Source organism: Acomys minous (genome assembly GCF_964271855.1).
Source record: "Acomys minous genome assembly, chromosome: 6".
NCBI lineage: Eukaryota > Metazoa > Chordata > Mammalia > Rodentia > Muridae > Acomys > Acomys minous.
In genome coordinates this window covers 65,584,315-65,600,312 of record NC_140487.1, presented here as the reverse complement: position 1 = coordinate 65,600,312, position 15,998 = coordinate 65,584,315, and the positions used below count along the sequence as shown (strand labels likewise).

The following is a 15,998-nucleotide window of genomic DNA, read 5'->3' as shown; positions in this document are numbered from 1 at the left end:
TAGCGACCTTAGCGGCCCCACCTACTGTTCGCGGGCTGGAATTGGCTGCTTGCTTCGGACTCTGTGCCTCATCCTTGGACCTGGGCCTCCCGTTCGCTTTCTACCTTCACTGAAGTATGGGGCCGCCGCCACGCAACCTGGAGCTGTTCTACGACGTGCTGTCCCCCTACTCCTGGCTGGGCTTTGAGGTGACACGGGGGGCGCTTCCTGCGCTGCGACCTGCGGGACAAGTGCACACGTAGGCACTGGGCACCCTGCTAAAGACATTTCTGGCGATGCCCTAAGGGTTAGGACAAGCACAGAGCATTCCGAGCTGAAATTCACTTAATGCCTTTAACCGGACTGTGCTCCTCCAAGTAGGGTCCTGATTTACGGCGGTTAAATATCTTTCCACGGGCCCAGAAAGAACAAAGGCTACTCCAATGAAGCTAGGTCAAGGATGCTCTACAGAGTGGAAACCATACACTGGAGTAAGGATTCTGGTGTCTATCTCAAAGAGCTGAAAGTTTTGTCCTTTGGAAACAAGCAGTTCAGTGTGGAGTGGCCATCCCTGCTCTGCACTTAGAGCCAGCACACAGACCTGTAGGCCACTTATGCCTTCTGTCCTCTCCAAATGCCACACAAGCTCCCCTTCTTATCTCTGCACGGGTAGGTCCTATGCAGATACCAGCACATCTGGAATATCAAGCTGCAGTTGCGGCCAGCTCTAATCGCTGGGATCATGAAAGACAGCGGTAAGCAGGGACAAGCCCTCCCAGCTGTGCCAGGAGGGTTGTTTTCTGTTGCCTGAGGGGCCTGACCACACTGAGTAAGCAGACCTCAGACCTCTCACCTCCTAAGCTAGTAGTTTGCCCTGTAGGGGAGGGAGTCTCCCAGACTGAGACCCTCAAGTTCTCTCTCACCAATTGTCTAACTCTCCACCACCAGGGAACAAACCGCCTGCGATGGTGCCCCGCAAAGGTCAGTACATGCACAAAGAGATTCCTCTTCTGGAGCAGCACTTCCAGGTTCCCGTCAGAATGACCAAGGATTTCTTTGGTGTGATTCTTAAGAAAGGTGAGGAGGAGGCTGGAGAGATGGCTCAGTGGTTAAGAGACCTGGCTGCTCTTTTGGAGGTCCTGAGTTCAATTCCCAGCAACCACATGGTGGCTCACAGCCATGTATAATTACAGTTTCAGAGGAAATAGAAAATACATATAGAAAGAAAACATAGATAGATAGATAGATAGATAGATAGATAGAGTAGGAAACAGTTGGAGAATCTTAAGAGGAAATAGAAGATAGATAGATAGATAGATACATAGATACATAGACAGACAGACAGACAGACAGTCAGATAGATAGACAGAGTGAAACAGGTCAGAAACAGTTTGAGGATCTAGTGGAGAAAAGAATAAAAAGCCTGGGCTTTCTTACAAGATCAACAAATAAAGCATGCCTGTGCAGAGAGCCCAGCATCTGCTAACCATAATGGCGGGGGAGGGGGGGGGGGAGCGGGGGGGGGCAGGGCAGAAAAAAGGGATAAGTGTGGAAGTCCATTATGAGAAACTGGGATTTAAGACTGCAGGTAGTTGAGCAGGTAGTTGAGCTGGGGGGTGGAGTGACGGGGGTGGGGGGGTCTCAGAAGCAGGTCCTCCATCGAGAAACAAGGAATCTTAGCTCTACATGCCTTGCCCCACAGGAAGTATAAATGCCATGCGCTTCCTCACCGCTGTGAGCATGGAGCAACCAGAGATGCTGGAGAAGGTGTCCAGAGAGCTGTGGATGCGCATCTGGTCTCGGGTAAGGGCTGGACCCTGAATCCTGGAGGGAAGGGACGGGAGCTGGATGACACTTTGACTCTCCCCAGGCCAATGCCCAGAAACAGGCTCCTGCTGTCAGGCCCATCTCTCGCTACTTCCTTCCTGCTAAGTGTCCTCTTCTTCTTAGGATGAAGACATCACCGAGTCCCAGAGCATCCTTGCTGTGAGTGTTTGGACTGTACCCCCTGCCCCGCCCTACTGTTGTCTCATGGAATCTGAGAACAGGAAAGGTTCCTAATGATTTAGGAAGAAAGTCTGTGTCTGAGGGGATAAGTTACTGTAAAGCTGGAGCTAAGAAGATTCTCTGAAGAGTCTTGTGTGAGCTAGGGCTGTAGCTCAGGTGTAGGCTTAAGCTCAGCACGTGTTTAAGGTGCTCGAGTCCATGAGTTCAATCCCCAGCCTCGGCAACAAGATGAGTTTGATGAAAGAAGTGAAATAAGTCAGTGGGAGAGAGAAGACCAGTGTGGGAGCCATAGATGGTGAAGGATAGCGCCTTCCATCTGCAAGCCTCCGGGGATTCCCATCACAAATGTCGCTAATATATGCTTATTACAAAGCAGGAGACTTTACACAGACAAGGAGATAACTGACAAGTGAGAGTTAAACAGATGCTCAGTAAGAAACAAATGGAAAGTGCTCAGCACATGGAAGCACACGCCAGACAGGGTGGAGCTTTCAAAGTTACATGTTCCTTGCGATTAAGTCAAGACACAGAAAGTTGTACTTTTCTCCTGTACCCAGACAATATTTCACACATACATTCGTGTATTACATAAGACAACCTTTTACTCCTAAACTAGAGAAGCAGATTAGGAGTAATCAATCCTTTAGTTCTTAAGCGCTTCTGTGTATATATGCATAATTTCACTGGATTTATTTAATATTTAGCGAGTATTTTTAACAAGCCACTTCTCTCAGTAGCTTATCCACTCCCCTCTGCACAAGAGTCTTCTCATTTAAATATTGAGAGACAGTGGCTCACAGGAGGTCAACTTAGAGCTGCTCACCCTGGGCTGCACACTGACATCCTCAGGAGTGCCCAGTGTCACCCCCAGAAAGGCTGATGTCATCACCTAGGGAATGGCCTTCACATTGGGACTTTGAAAAGTTGCTCAGGAGATGCCAGGTTGAAAAGCCACTACTTCTAAACTTTACCAAGCATCAGAATCTGAACCCCCTCATTGTCTGGAAGCTAAGCAGGGAGCTGGAGCCATGACTACGCTCCACAAATACTCAGGAAACTGTACAGGACTCAGAACCCAGCCTAAGGTTGTCAGGACGTTGGAGGCAGAGGGAAGATCACACTCTGGATATGAAGCTAGGAACATGGCAGTCAGTGCTGCTACTGACAAACTGGGCACCTCTGCGCAAGTGAGAAATGGCTGTTGACTGCTGTGCCCTCACTGTGAAATGGAAACGTGAGGCCAGCTGCTCTGTGTGGTCCCCTCTTGTGCTGTCTCTGTGACTATGACTTTTTGCACCCTCTGCCTTTCCCACTGACCTCAAGACAATGGGATAGGAGACAATTTATCTTGACTAGGATAGATAAGCTGTTATTTAAGGTTGGGCAAAGGTCTTTCCAGTAAAATGTGAAAGCAGAGAAGGAACAGAATAGCATTGCCTCTCGCCCCCACACACACCACACGGCCCTACCTGCCTGCTCTTCCTTGTCTCCCCAGGCAGCAGAGAAGGCAGGAATGTCTGCCCAGCAAGCCCAAAACGTCCTGGAGAAGATGCACTCAGAACAGGTGAAGAACAAGCTCAAGGAGACCACAGAGGCAGCCTGCAAATACGGGGTGGGTAAGGACGCGTGTGTTCCCAGCCCCTGTCTAACGGTAGAGAAGTAATGCCACCATGGGTGCTGATGCTCCTGTTAGCTGAATCCTCCCCATCATGAGTGCTCCCTGGCTTTCCTAAACTGTGTCATGTGCTCCCTTCCTCCCCCAAAGCAGAGTCAAGAAAGGCAAAGAGGTAGAGGGTGGATTTTAAAGAAAGCAGCTATGTGCCACATAGGTAGAGCTGAGTAGATGCCTTCAGCCAACAGGCCCCTTAGCAGACATTTTATTGGCTCTCTTCTTTATCTCCTGAAAACACTGGACCTCCATCTAATGGGCACCTGTTCTCCTACCTTCCTTCGTATACTCTGTTTTCTCTAGGCCTTTGGGCTGCCCGTCACTGTTGCCCATGTGGATGGTAAAAGCTACATGCTATTTGGGTCTGACCGCATGGAGTTGCTAGCTTACCTGCTAGGTAAGTTTAGGTTTCCATTCTCTTGACCTTTTGACCCCAGTCCAACACTCATTATATCACATGACCCGAGCAGCAGCATCAAGAGTCCCTGCTATTTCTGGCAAACAAGCCTTAATATAGTTGCTGCTGATCAATGTTGAATGGGGCCGGGAGGTCTTCCCCACATGGCATTGAGGGAGACGGGGGAGGAAGCCTTCTAGACCTTGAAGCCAAGCATGTCCTGGAAGATCCTGCGTCTCCCTGGGATCATGTCCCCCTGCTAACCATGTCTAGACATCTGTCATTTTCTCTATCTAGAAGAGAAGTGGATGGGACCTGTGCCCCCAACCTTGAATGCCAGACTTTAAGATTGCCTTAGAGAGGAAAATTTGAGTTTCCCATCTGGAAATAAAAAGCTGCTTTCTGCGGCCTGGGAGCTGGAGCAGGAGTCCAGCCTTAGGTGTAGCTGCTTCGACTTCTGTGCCTCACAAGTGCCTTGTGAAAACCCTTCCGGTCTGTATTCCCATAAAATAAACCTGATGCCACTACACAAAACCTTTCTGGGTCTGTGTCTGCCTAGCTGATGTTGGTGTACCTTGGTCCTGTGGTCACATGCTGCCCACTCCAGAGGTTGGACAAGAAGAGCTCTTTCTGGCTTCACAGCTCTCCTTACTCCCAGGAGCCCTCTGGGGCAATGGTGGGGTAGGTACACGAGACAGTCCCCCTTTCCTCTTGTCTACCAAAGACAGAAAATATAGCTCATCAGACCTAGCAGCAAAAAAAAATCAGCTTGACATTTGCTGTCTCTGTCCAGCCTGGGAGACCCTGAAACTCTGAGCGGTGGAGAAAGCCAGCAAAAAGTCTGGCTTTGCTCAGATGTTTCTTCTGAGTCTAGCTACACAGACCAGCAGAACCAATACAAGGCAGCCTCTGGCCTTGCTGTGACCTGGAGAAGTGCTTTTAATCTTTCATATCCCTGAGCTCCTAAGAGTACATTGGGCCTCTGTGCCCAGCCTGCTCTGGTGCCTGTTCCCTCCTAAGTGTCTTCAGCTTTTCCATGCTGCCCTCCGCCACCTACTCACCTAAATGCCTACTTCTGTCTTTTGCCTACTGCTCAATAAACAGAGACTTCTGCGTTTTGATATTGTACTCTCTGTTCTGAACCTGAGCCCACACTTGGACCCCTGGTGGGAGCCAAGGACAGAGCTTTCAATCAGGCTACACCTGTGCTGGTTTCTCCTCGTTCTCTCCCTCTGACTTTCTCATCCTATTTCCCCCACCGCCTACCCCCACACCCTTTTACTTTCTATCACATTCTCTTCTCTTCTGTGATCTGTACATCTTCCGAGGTCTAAAATCATCTTTACCCAGGTTCACTGTGGTATAAAACCAGAAGTACATCTTAGATGAAATATTTCCTTCTACAAAGGAGTCTTATAGTATGGACAGCTCACATAGAATTAAAAAAAAAAAAACTATGAAGACACCCAGTGCTTACAAGCATAAGGCCAGAGAAAATCAGTGAGCAGTTTTGTGTATGTTAAGGCTACCCAGACAAGGGTGAGTGTGCAGTTTTAGGAATAGTGATGCATGCCTCTGCACTGTTTCCTCATTCAAACACTGTAGCTAGGGCCAGTGGGATGGTCCAGTGGGTACAAGTCCCAACTGCCAAGCCTGATGATCTGAGCTGAATACCTGGAACCTTCTTAGTGAACACAGAAAATCGACTCTTAAAAGTTGTTCTCTGGGTCTAGAGAGATGGCTCAGAGGTTAAGAGCTCCTTCTTCTCTTCCAAAGGTCCTGAGCTCAATTCCCAGCAACCACAAGGTGGCTCATAACCATATATGATGAGATCTGGTGCCCACTGCTGGCCTACAGGCATACATACAGGTAGGGGACTGTATACATACAAACACAAGTAAATAAATGAAATTTTTATTTTTAAAACACACTGTATGCATAGCAATAATTTACATATCAAATACCACAATAGAATAATCTTTTTAAAGATTTATTTTTTATGTGTATAAGTGCTTTGTTTGTATGACATCCACATGCCAGAAGAGCTCATCTGATCCCATTATAGGTAGTTGTGGTGCTGGGAATTGAACTTAGGACCTCTAGTAGAGCAGTCAGTGTTCTTAACCACTGAGCCATCTTTCCAGCCCACAAAAGGATAATTTAATATAGTCTTAAACAGATGAAAAAATGAAGAAATTTCAGTTTAGAAGTGCCATGCTTACCTACAGGCCCAAGGTTACCTGATATAGCCAATGAGAAATTAAACCAGGCTCGGGCTAGAGAGATCACACCAAGACCAAGGCTGTGATGATATTTATTGAGAGCAATCAGACTTTATACTCTTATCAGAAACAAAATACAGTGGCAACTGCCAGGATCAATACAGTTGTAATTGCCAGGATATAGGGACATTTGCAAGCTATGCAGGGTACACAGATTTAATGTCTAAGACCAATTTTCTTGTCAAACTTCCATGCTTTCTTGACTTCTAAGGGAACATACATAGAAACACAAAGTGGCCTAAACTTTTTACTGCCTGAGGGAGTGCCTTGGTTTCTCAGGAACTGAAAGCGCATATTGGCCTGGTGCCATGGCCTCTAACCTAAAAACCTGTTGATGTGATACAATACCCTGAGAAAATAACTGAAGAAAGAAAGGTTTATTTTGGCTCGTGATTTGAGGTGCAGTCCAACATGATGGAAAAGTCAGAGCAGCTGGAGCCTGAAATAGCTAGTTACTTTTTGCCTATACTCAGGAAGATGAGAGAAACATTTTCAGCTCACATTTTCCTTCTGATTCAATCAGGGATCCCAGCTTAGTGAATTGTACCACCCACAGTGGGCACATCTTCCCATCTCAACCTAAACAAAATAATCTCCCAATAGGCATGCCTGGAGGCCAGTCTCTCCAGGTGATTCTAGCTCTCAACCAGTTGACAATTGAAATTAATTAGCATAGCTGCTGAAAAGTGTGTAGACATCTGTGACTCCCTCTATCCAAGAGCAAAGTGAACATGTGCTGTACAACAGACTTTAAGGTTGTCCTGGAAACTGCTAGGATATACAAGTAGGCCATCTACTTAAGACCTCCTTCCCCTGAAGACAATGGAACTTGGATTTTTCTATCTGGTCTTTCTCTCTTCCCAGCCTTCCCCCAGGTTTGCCAGAAAGAGTAGCTACCATTAGGACAGCCACTTGAAAAACAGTATGACTATTTCTCAAACAAAAGTAGAGCTACTATATAATCCAGCAGTAACACTCCTAGATATATGCACAAAAGCATTGAAGTCAGTATGTCAAAGAGATGTGTGCGTCCACATTCATTGGGGCATTATCCACAGCCATGAGGATATGAAATCAATGTCCACTCATAGTTGCATAAATAAAATGTACTGTATTATAATACAATACTACTTACCGTTAAAATAGAAAGAACTTCTAAAATAGAAAGAACTTGGAAAGCTGGCTGAGTCTGGAAGACAAGATTCTCTTTCAAATGAGCCAGGTTCAAAAGGACAAAAATGTGCTGCATGGTCTCACAGAGACAGTCTAAAAGTCGAGCTAGGTGTTGGGGTACACAACTGTAATTACAGCACCTGAGAGTTAGGGGCAACAAAATTGTGAGTTTGAGGCCTCCCTGGCCTATAGAGTATGAAACTGATGGATGAAAGAAAGGAAGAGAGGATGGATGGGTTGGAAGGTGGGTGGGAGGATGGATAGATGGATGGATGGATAAGGAAGACAATAAGAAGTATATAGAAGATTCTCAATGTCAGTCTTAAGTGAGGTACAACAGGACAGGACAGAGATGAGGGGGATGCTGGGAAGATATTGGCTAAATGCTACAAGGCTTATGTTCAACAGAAAGAATGAATTTTCAAGACTTTTTGCATAACATGCAAATGGCTAGATTTATTTCCAAGTTGCAAACAAAATTTATATAAAATCCTTTCTTTGCATGGAAAGATAGGTGATGTTAATAAATTCACTGCAACCTTTCCACGGTGTCTACATATATCAAAACATTGTACCCTACAAATATATATTCGTATGTCAAAACTTTAAAATACATGTAGGGAGATTACAGTTCCAAATACTCCACATCTCTCCCTGCTCAACAATGCAAGGCTAGTTTCAAAGGATTGCAAATAAGTATTCACATGGCCTAGAAGTGGCTTATTGCTTGCTATCATCATATTGAAATGCTTCATAATTTTTTGAGGAAAATGTTGAGGCAGCATCTCACTACCCATCCCAAGCTAACCTGGAATGTAAGATCCTCTTGCCTCGGCCTCAAGACTCCTGAGAGCAAAGGCATACATCCTAGCTACTGGATTTCCATATTTTTAAAATTCATTGACCTACATTTTCATTTTGCAAAGGACTCCCACTCCACACATACATATTATGTTCCCAGTCCTGGAAGCATATAATACATACTGAGTACATCATCTCAGTAAAGTGAAGCAAAGCTGTTGAAAGGGAAGAAAATGAGAGAGAAAAGATGGAGCTGACGTAGCAATAACTAGGAGGGATCCAGGTCAAAGGAGAAGGAGAAGTCAGTAAGTACAGAATTCAAGTGCAGATTGCAGGAACTGGAGCATCAGGGGAGGCCAGAAGACTGAGAAATGGGAGTCTGTGGATGACTAGAGTTTGGAGCCCAATATCCTTTTCCTTCTCAAAGGATATACAGCCTTTCTCCATTCACCTGTTATTCCTAAGCACACACAATAGTAATGGCAGAAGCAATGACCCTTCAGACCCCAGAGTAGGAGGTCAGGGGAATTCCTATTTCCTCATGCTAGGCCTCTCAAACAGGGGTACAGTCTCTTCAATGGATTTAGGAAAGACTAAAACCATTGGCTTGGATCTGATCAACTCTTTTATTTACTTGGATTGTATAAAGGACATGGAAATTATGTGATGAAACATTTGGTGTGATGCCATTTCAGTCGTGATTGATGCCTACTGTTAAAAAAAGAAATGTCTTTACTCATTTAAATGTTTATTTGTTGAGTCTAAGTTTGAAATTGGTCACTAACATCTAAGTCCACATGTTTCCAGAGTGTTACCATCGCTCAAGAAATAACTGGGCAGCCATGGTGACACACATCTTTAAATCCAAGCACTTGGGAGACAGAGGCAGAAGGATCTCAGTATTTGAGGGCAGCCTGGACTATATAGCAAGTTCCATGATAGCTGGGACTACATAGAGAGACCTTGTGTCAAACAAACAAAAACAAAAACAAAAAACAAAATAAAATAAAATAAAATAAACCAGGCGGTGATGGTGCACACCTGTAATCCCAGCAATATGGGAGGCATTGGCAGGTAGATCTCTGTGATGGTCTACAAAGTGAGTACAGGACAGCCAAGGCTACACAGCGAAAACTTGACTTGAAAATCCAAAAAGAAAAAAAAGTCAAGAAAGAGAGGGGGGGAGGGAGAGAGAGAGAGGGAGAGAGAGGAAGAAGAAGAAGAAGAAGGAGAAGGAGAAGGAGAAGGAGAAGGAGAAAAGTAGAAGGCAGAGAAGGAGAAAGAATTATAACTCCTTTTCTCAGCCATGTTCTGAGGTATAGTTAGCTCCACCTGATGTCAGACTTGAAGAAGAGGAGGAAGAGGATGGAGGGGGGTTCTTGAGGGAAAAAATCAAGAGATGAGAAGATCATGAGTTATTTAATCAATATCTATGCATCCAATGGCAAGACAATTGTTTATTTCCGTTTCCAGGTTAATGACTGAGACACCCATAAAAGGAATGTGAATCAGCTTTCTGGCATATTCCCAATCTCCACCCTTCCCAGGACTCAGTCCCTTCTCTGAACCACAGTAGCACTTTGTACCTTCCCTCCAGCACTTCTCGTTTCATCTCCTGCTGTACAGCTTCCCATCTTTCCATGACGGATGCTAAGCTCCCTGCCAGTGAGTTTCAACATTAAGCTGTTACCTGTACCTTACAGCGTAGGCATAGCAAGTGTAAGAGAAAAAAAAGTTTGTTAAATCTAAGTTTGCTAACACGTTCTTGAGGTATGAAGGAGCAGGTACTTCTCTGAATCAAAGGTACTCTTAGACTACAAAGTGCTCAAGTGGGTGGAGGGTGATTTGTCTATACCAACTAAAAATTTCATTTTCAAAGCTCCTACCTGGAAGGTCAGCTGTTGGAAAGCTGAGGCAAGATGCTCAAGACAGAGCTGTTATGTACTACATAGACACCCTGTGTCCAAAATTTTAATATGGATATATTACAAAGAAAAAACGAGCTTATCTACACATACAAAGACAGATATAAAAAGATATTGATTGTAAAATCCTAAATGCATTCTAAACGGTTATCATTTGGAAAGTCATTGACCAAATGAATAGTTCCCTTAAAAGAGAATAAAATTATACACTTGTGGCTTATGCTATATATAGTATGTCAATATTTTAAAAGATGGGAAGCAAATAATGTACACCTTTATAATTGACTGGGAAGGGCCTGGAAGATGCTTTCTAGGATAGCATAGTGCTTTGCACTTGAATTAACACTTGGTCTTACAGGTGGATGTCTGTCAAAAAGTCAGGAAGTGACCTCCTTAAAATTTTTGTGTTTCATGGGAGAAGGAAAAGTTTACAAACACTGAACTCTACTTTTTGTTCGTGCTGAGGTATTTAGTCAGAAATGTATTAACGTCTGCAGATCCCTTTGAAATGTACCAAAAACCAAGATGCATTGAAAAATGGATAAAATAATAAACCAACGTATATTTGTGTAACAAATCCAGCACAATATAGTGTTGATAGTAAAAACATGTGGTGAGTATATGTATTTGCTATAAAATTATTTTTTCTGTTTCCAATATTTAATAATAAAATGGTGTGTTCACACTGATAAAGAATAATCTCTAATGTATAGTTTACATGGAAAAGCAAAAAAAAATCAATATTAATAGCATCCTTCTGAATACATTCCGGGAGGTTGTATCAATTTTTACCTGTCCATGGGCTTTGGTTGGGCAAATTGATGGCCTTTAGGGAGAGATACTGAAGTTGAGGGAAATTTGGAGGTAGAAAGAATTTCTTTTTACTATAATTCTCTTACCTACGAATAGTATACCATAAATACACTTTGGTGAAAGAGATTTTTGATTTGTTAACATACAGATTGATGCTTTCTCAGACCATCATTTATCATTATTTAAATCCTACGAGTGTCTTATCATTCCGCACGCTTCACAAAACCCTGGAGACCAAAATCAAACAGCTTACTTCTCTAGGTAGTTCCTCTGGGAGGTTAGCCCGGCCTTGCTCTGCACTGTGTAAACAAGTGCTCCTCAATGAAGTCAGGCTCCACTGACAAGATGGTGCCCTCTGCTGGCCACACACAGACACACCCATTACACTCCAACCTCGATTTAGCCACAGCTCAGCAAACCAGTGGGAGGCTCTGGGTGGGAAAGCACTAATAAGCAAAGGCTTATTTTCAAAGGTTTATAGATTAGAAACCGATGGTCAGAAACCCAACCCAGAGTCCTGACAGCATCTGTAAGAGAGAGCTTTGAGATTTGAAACCAGGTTTGTCAGACTCTAAACTGCATCCTTAATCCTGAGGCCTTCTGCTTGCCGGCATTTAGGGATGCATGGATATGCAACTCCCTCGTCTATTTATTTGTTTGTTTACTTATTTATTTTTTTCAATACAATGTCTTAATGAGTCACCCAGGCTGGCCTGGATGTCATGAGTTTCCTCCTTCGGCCTGTGGAGTGCTGGAGATTGCAGGCCTGTGCCCTCCACTCCTGGCTACTTAGTGGGTCTCTCTCCATCTCTGTTGAATTTGCAGTAAACACAATGCTAACATTAGACTAAGACCTCTGGGCAACAACCGTGATCAAGTTCTCAACTGCCATTAAAGCTTTGGGTGGCTTAGTGAATACCTGAGTTAGACTGGCTGCCTACACCCCACTGCCCATGCCATTCCTTCCTAGGGAACGTCGTGCAATATTAAGCCTTGTTCTGGAGGGTGAGACCATGCATTCACCCTTCCACACTGGAGGATTTACAGCTCTGAGGAAGTAGTAAGGGATTATCGAAGAAGAACCATGGTTGAACTCACAGGTCAAAGCGCATTTGGTTCTAACTCATTCACTTTATCCTAACTGGCTGGATCCTCAGGAGGATGAAAATGAAAACGAGCCTTACCTAACAGGCTTGTGACCTGACCAAACAAGACCCTTTTTTAAAGCGGGGTCTCCTGTCAGCCCAATCAATTATTTCTATTCAAATATATATATATATATATATATATATATATATATATATATATATATATATATATATATGATGTGTGAGTCAGCCTTCTCACCCTGTAACAAAACATGCGAAGAGAAATTACCTTAGAAGGTGTCGGAAGGTTCAGGTCAGCTGTGCCCATTGGCTTAGGCTGAGGAAAAGTGGCCAAAGCATGAGGCTGCTCACCTCGTGGCCAAAAAGCAAAAAGAAAGAGAAAGGCATGGTCCCGACACCTACTTCCTTCAATGAGGCCCTCCCTCAGAATGTATTCAGCTATGAAGGCATCAACGGAGCAATCTCTTAATGCAGTCAGCGTTCTCCTGGCCCAATCACCCTTCAATGAGCATTCTGTCCAAACTGCAGTATGCTTTAAAAGGAACCCTTAGCTTTGAATCCATGCCTATCCAGTAGGAATTAGGTGATGGAAGGGTAGCATCTTGATGTACTACTGCACTCATCACTTCCTCACTCTGCCTCACACATTAGCACTCTTATTTTATCTTCTGGTAATATCCTTTCCTGTCTTGCTGTCTGAGTGCCAGCCTTTGCTCATGATGCCAAACAGGAGGAACTATTTCAGCTAACAATTCCTCAGGGAAAAGCAGAATAATAATTGCAGAATGTCAGAGGCTCTTTTATGAAGTCATTGTAAGTGTCACCCAAATCATCTGGTGGGGGTATACAGTGATTAAACATTGGGTTGTCGTCAACCCCACCTCTGCCTTTTGTGTTCCCTGTTTTATTTGAGACAGAGTCTCATTTAGCCCAAACCAGTGGTCTTAAATTTTCCATATTTGAAAATTACTTTGAATTTCTGATTCTCCTGCTTCTATCCTGAGTGCTGTAATTACAGACATGCACCATTACATCCAGTTCAAGCCCTACTGGGGAATCAACCTAGGGCCCTACACACACACACACACACACACACACACACACACACACACTGACCTACCAACTGAACTACATCCCCAGCCGCTATAATCATTAAATTTCTGACCTCATCCATAAAGTGGAAATAAGCACAGTAATTATTTCATGTTATACATATTGTAAATTTCTTATTTTATGTTTTCAACACAGTGAGAAGTGCACAACAAACACCTTACACATTAGCCACAATTATAAAGGAGATCCAGATTGAAAACCAGAACGCTGAAGAACTAAGAGGCCACAGAAATAGCCACAAAGCAGAGGACAGCTGCATCACACTACCTGGCAATCGCATCAAGAATCTATTATCTCATCTGCTTACCACTCCATTATCCCTGTCTTGGTTACTTTTTCATTTGTTTGGTTGGCTGATGCTGTTGTTTTTGCTTTATTTTGTCAACTTGACACAATTTAGCATCATCTGGAAAAAGGAAACCTCAGTGAGAAAATGCCTCCTTCCCATCGGCCTGCAGGCAAGCCTATGGGAACATTTTTCTCGATTAATGATTGTTATGACTAATAATTAAGGCAGTAAGATGTGAGGTAATAAGGTGTAGTAAGGTAGTAAGGTACCAGATGCCAGATATGTTGCAGAGGAGCTTCTTAAATGAGCATGGGGGGAGAGGAGGGGTACCCCAAATGAGAGAGGAGGGGGAGGGAGGGAGGGAGGAAGAGAGAGAGAGAGAGAGAGAGACAGAAGGAGAGGGAGAAGGAAAGAAAGTAAGAGGATAGAGCAGGTAGAGGGGGAAGAGAGAGAGAGAGACACCCACCATGTGGAGGGTCTGTCCTTTATATGGCCCTGGCAGGGTCACGCCCCCGTGGCAGGTAAGCAACGACATCACAGGAAGGCGGACTGAAGCAGAATGCTAAAAATGACGGATATAGGAAGGTCCAGCGCACTGTGGGCAGTGCCAACCTTGGACAGGGGTTTCTGATTGTATACAGAAGTAAGACAAGCAATCTGCAAGGAGTGAGCCTGTAAGCAGCACTCCTACATGGTTCAGCATCCAGGTTCCTGCCTTGAATTCCTGCCCTGACTTTCTTCATTGGTGGAGTATGACCTGAGGGTTGTAGGATAAAATAAACCCTTTTCTCCCCAAATTGCTTTTGATCACGGTGTGTAAGACAGCAGTAGAAACCCTAACTAAGACAGTTCCCTAAGATGATGTGGGACTGGGCTGGAGAGATGGCTCAGAGGTTAAGAGCACTGTCTGCTCTTCCAGAGGTCCTGAGTTCAATTCCCAGCAACTACATGGTGGCTCACAACCATCTATAATGTGATCTGATGCCTTCTTCTGGCCTGTAGGCATACTTACAAATAGAGTGTTTATATACGTAATATAAATAAATCTTTAAAAAAACAAAGATGATGTGGGACTAATGGACACAGGGAGTAAGTGGGACTCAGCTGGATCAATCAAAGGCTAAATAAGATCCTGTGGTGGTGAATTTTACTTGGTTTTGTTTTAAAACTCTTAGGAGTTAATGGGGCACACTTCAGGAGTTAGTGGGACACACTTCAGGTGTGTCTACGGGTGTTTCCAGAGAGGACTAACTGGGAGGGAAGACCTGCCCTGACTCTAGGCAGCCCCAGCAACGAGCTGGGGTTTCAGACAGAATAAAAAATTGGAGGGTAAACAGAAAGCTAGATGAACAGAGGCATTCCCCTGTCCCTGCTTCCTGATCCACCCAGATATGAGCAACCCTCTGCAGCCATATCTTTCCCATCATAAAAGACCTTGTACCCTTAAGCCCTTAGTCAAAATAATTTTTTCCTCCCTTAAATTGCCTTAGCCGATATCTCATCACAGCCACAGGGAAGTATAAAAAGAAAGGTAAAATGTTAGAGAACATTTTGGCCACTTGTATTCAAGGCAATAAAAGCTTTCATATCTATTTGCTCTTCAGTAAAAAAAAAAAACTTACATTAGATTTCATTCATTTCTCAGAGTTCATCATTCAAACCATATAAACTAGGGGGAAGTACATATAAGAAGTTGTTCAGTGCACTGAGTAGTCTTTGAAATACACAATTCACCACCACTGTCTAACACCAGAAAGTGTCATGGCACTGCACAAAAAATAAATAAATGTATAAAAAAAAAACAAAAAAAACAAACCGGTCTGTGGTGGCACATGCCTTTAATCCAAACATTTAGGAGGCAGAGGCATGTGGATCTCTGTGAGTTAAAGGCCAGCCTCGTCTACAGAGTGAGTTCCAGGACATCCAGGGCTACACAAAGACACCCTGTCTCAGAACAATAAAAAAATAAAAAACAAAAACAAAATTAAAAAAAAACCCATACAATAATAATTGCTCATTAGCTCCTCCCTCTGTTACTCTGGCCCTGGCAATCACTAGCCTCCTTGCTATCTCTTCTGGAATCATTTTTAAAGACAGAGGTGAATAAAATAGGAGGGTTTAAGTAACCCTTCAGAGAGATATGTTAACAGAATTACAGCATAGCCATTCACTAAAATGTTTCATAGATGTTAGAAATAACCTAGTTGGTCTGAGGATGCATAGGTCAGTGTGTTTGCATAGTAGATGCAAGGTCCTGAGTTTGATCCCTAACTAGAAATTACAATAGTAAAGACTTTATCATCAAATGAAATATATGCTACCTAATTTCCAAAAGAGTTTAAAGTTGAAAAGCCATGAATGTACACTAGTACGAGCCAGAGTACAGTCTGTCTTGTGAACCGCCTAGAATTATAAAACTTTGAAATGATATCAAGATTAAT

At 43.7% G+C, this 15,998-nt stretch overlaps 1 protein-coding gene and 1 long non-coding RNA gene across 3 annotated transcripts in view; one reads left to right on the top strand and one right to left on the bottom strand.

The window, feature by feature from the left end:
- The window catches only part of LOC311599262, a 63,842-nt gene that overhangs the window by 45,853 nt on the left and 1,991 nt on the right, over positions 1-15,998 (bottom strand). The window lies entirely within an intron of this gene.
- Positions 11-5,170, top strand: GSTK1 (glutathione S-transferase kappa 1). 2 transcript variants are annotated; one of them, XM_084785010.1, is made up of 8 exons: positions 13-188; positions 653-734; positions 928-1,056; positions 1,682-1,782; positions 1,930-1,965; positions 3,482-3,598; positions 3,959-4,052; positions 4,350-5,170. In XM_084785010.1, the coding sequence occupies exons 1-8, from the start codon at positions 117-119 to the stop codon at positions 4,397-4,399; spliced, it is 681 nt and encodes a 226-aa protein (XP_084641136.1). In that variant the 5' UTR covers positions 13-116; the 3' UTR covers positions 4,400-5,170. The 2 variants fall into 2 exon arrangements, with proteins under 2 accessions (XP_084641137.1, XP_084641136.1); XM_084785011.1 differs by lacking the exon at positions 1,930-1,965 and having other exon boundaries at positions 11-188.

What these genes read in the sequence shown, in the direction of transcription:
- GSTK1 (XM_084785010.1), top strand. Translation starts at nt 117, where the DNA reads ATGGGGCCGCCGCCACGCAACCTGGAGCTGTTCTACGACGTGCTGTCC. An exon ending in ACTCCTGGCTGGGCTTTGAG is followed by an intron (nt 189 to 652) that starts GTGACACGGGGG and finishes CTGCACGGGTAG; the next exon opens with GTCCTATGCAGATACCAGCA. An exon ending in AGGCAGCCTGCAAATACGGG is followed by an intron (nt 3,599 to 3,958) that starts GTGGGTAAGGAC and finishes TGTTTTCTCTAG; the next exon opens with GCCTTTGGGCTGCCCGTCAC.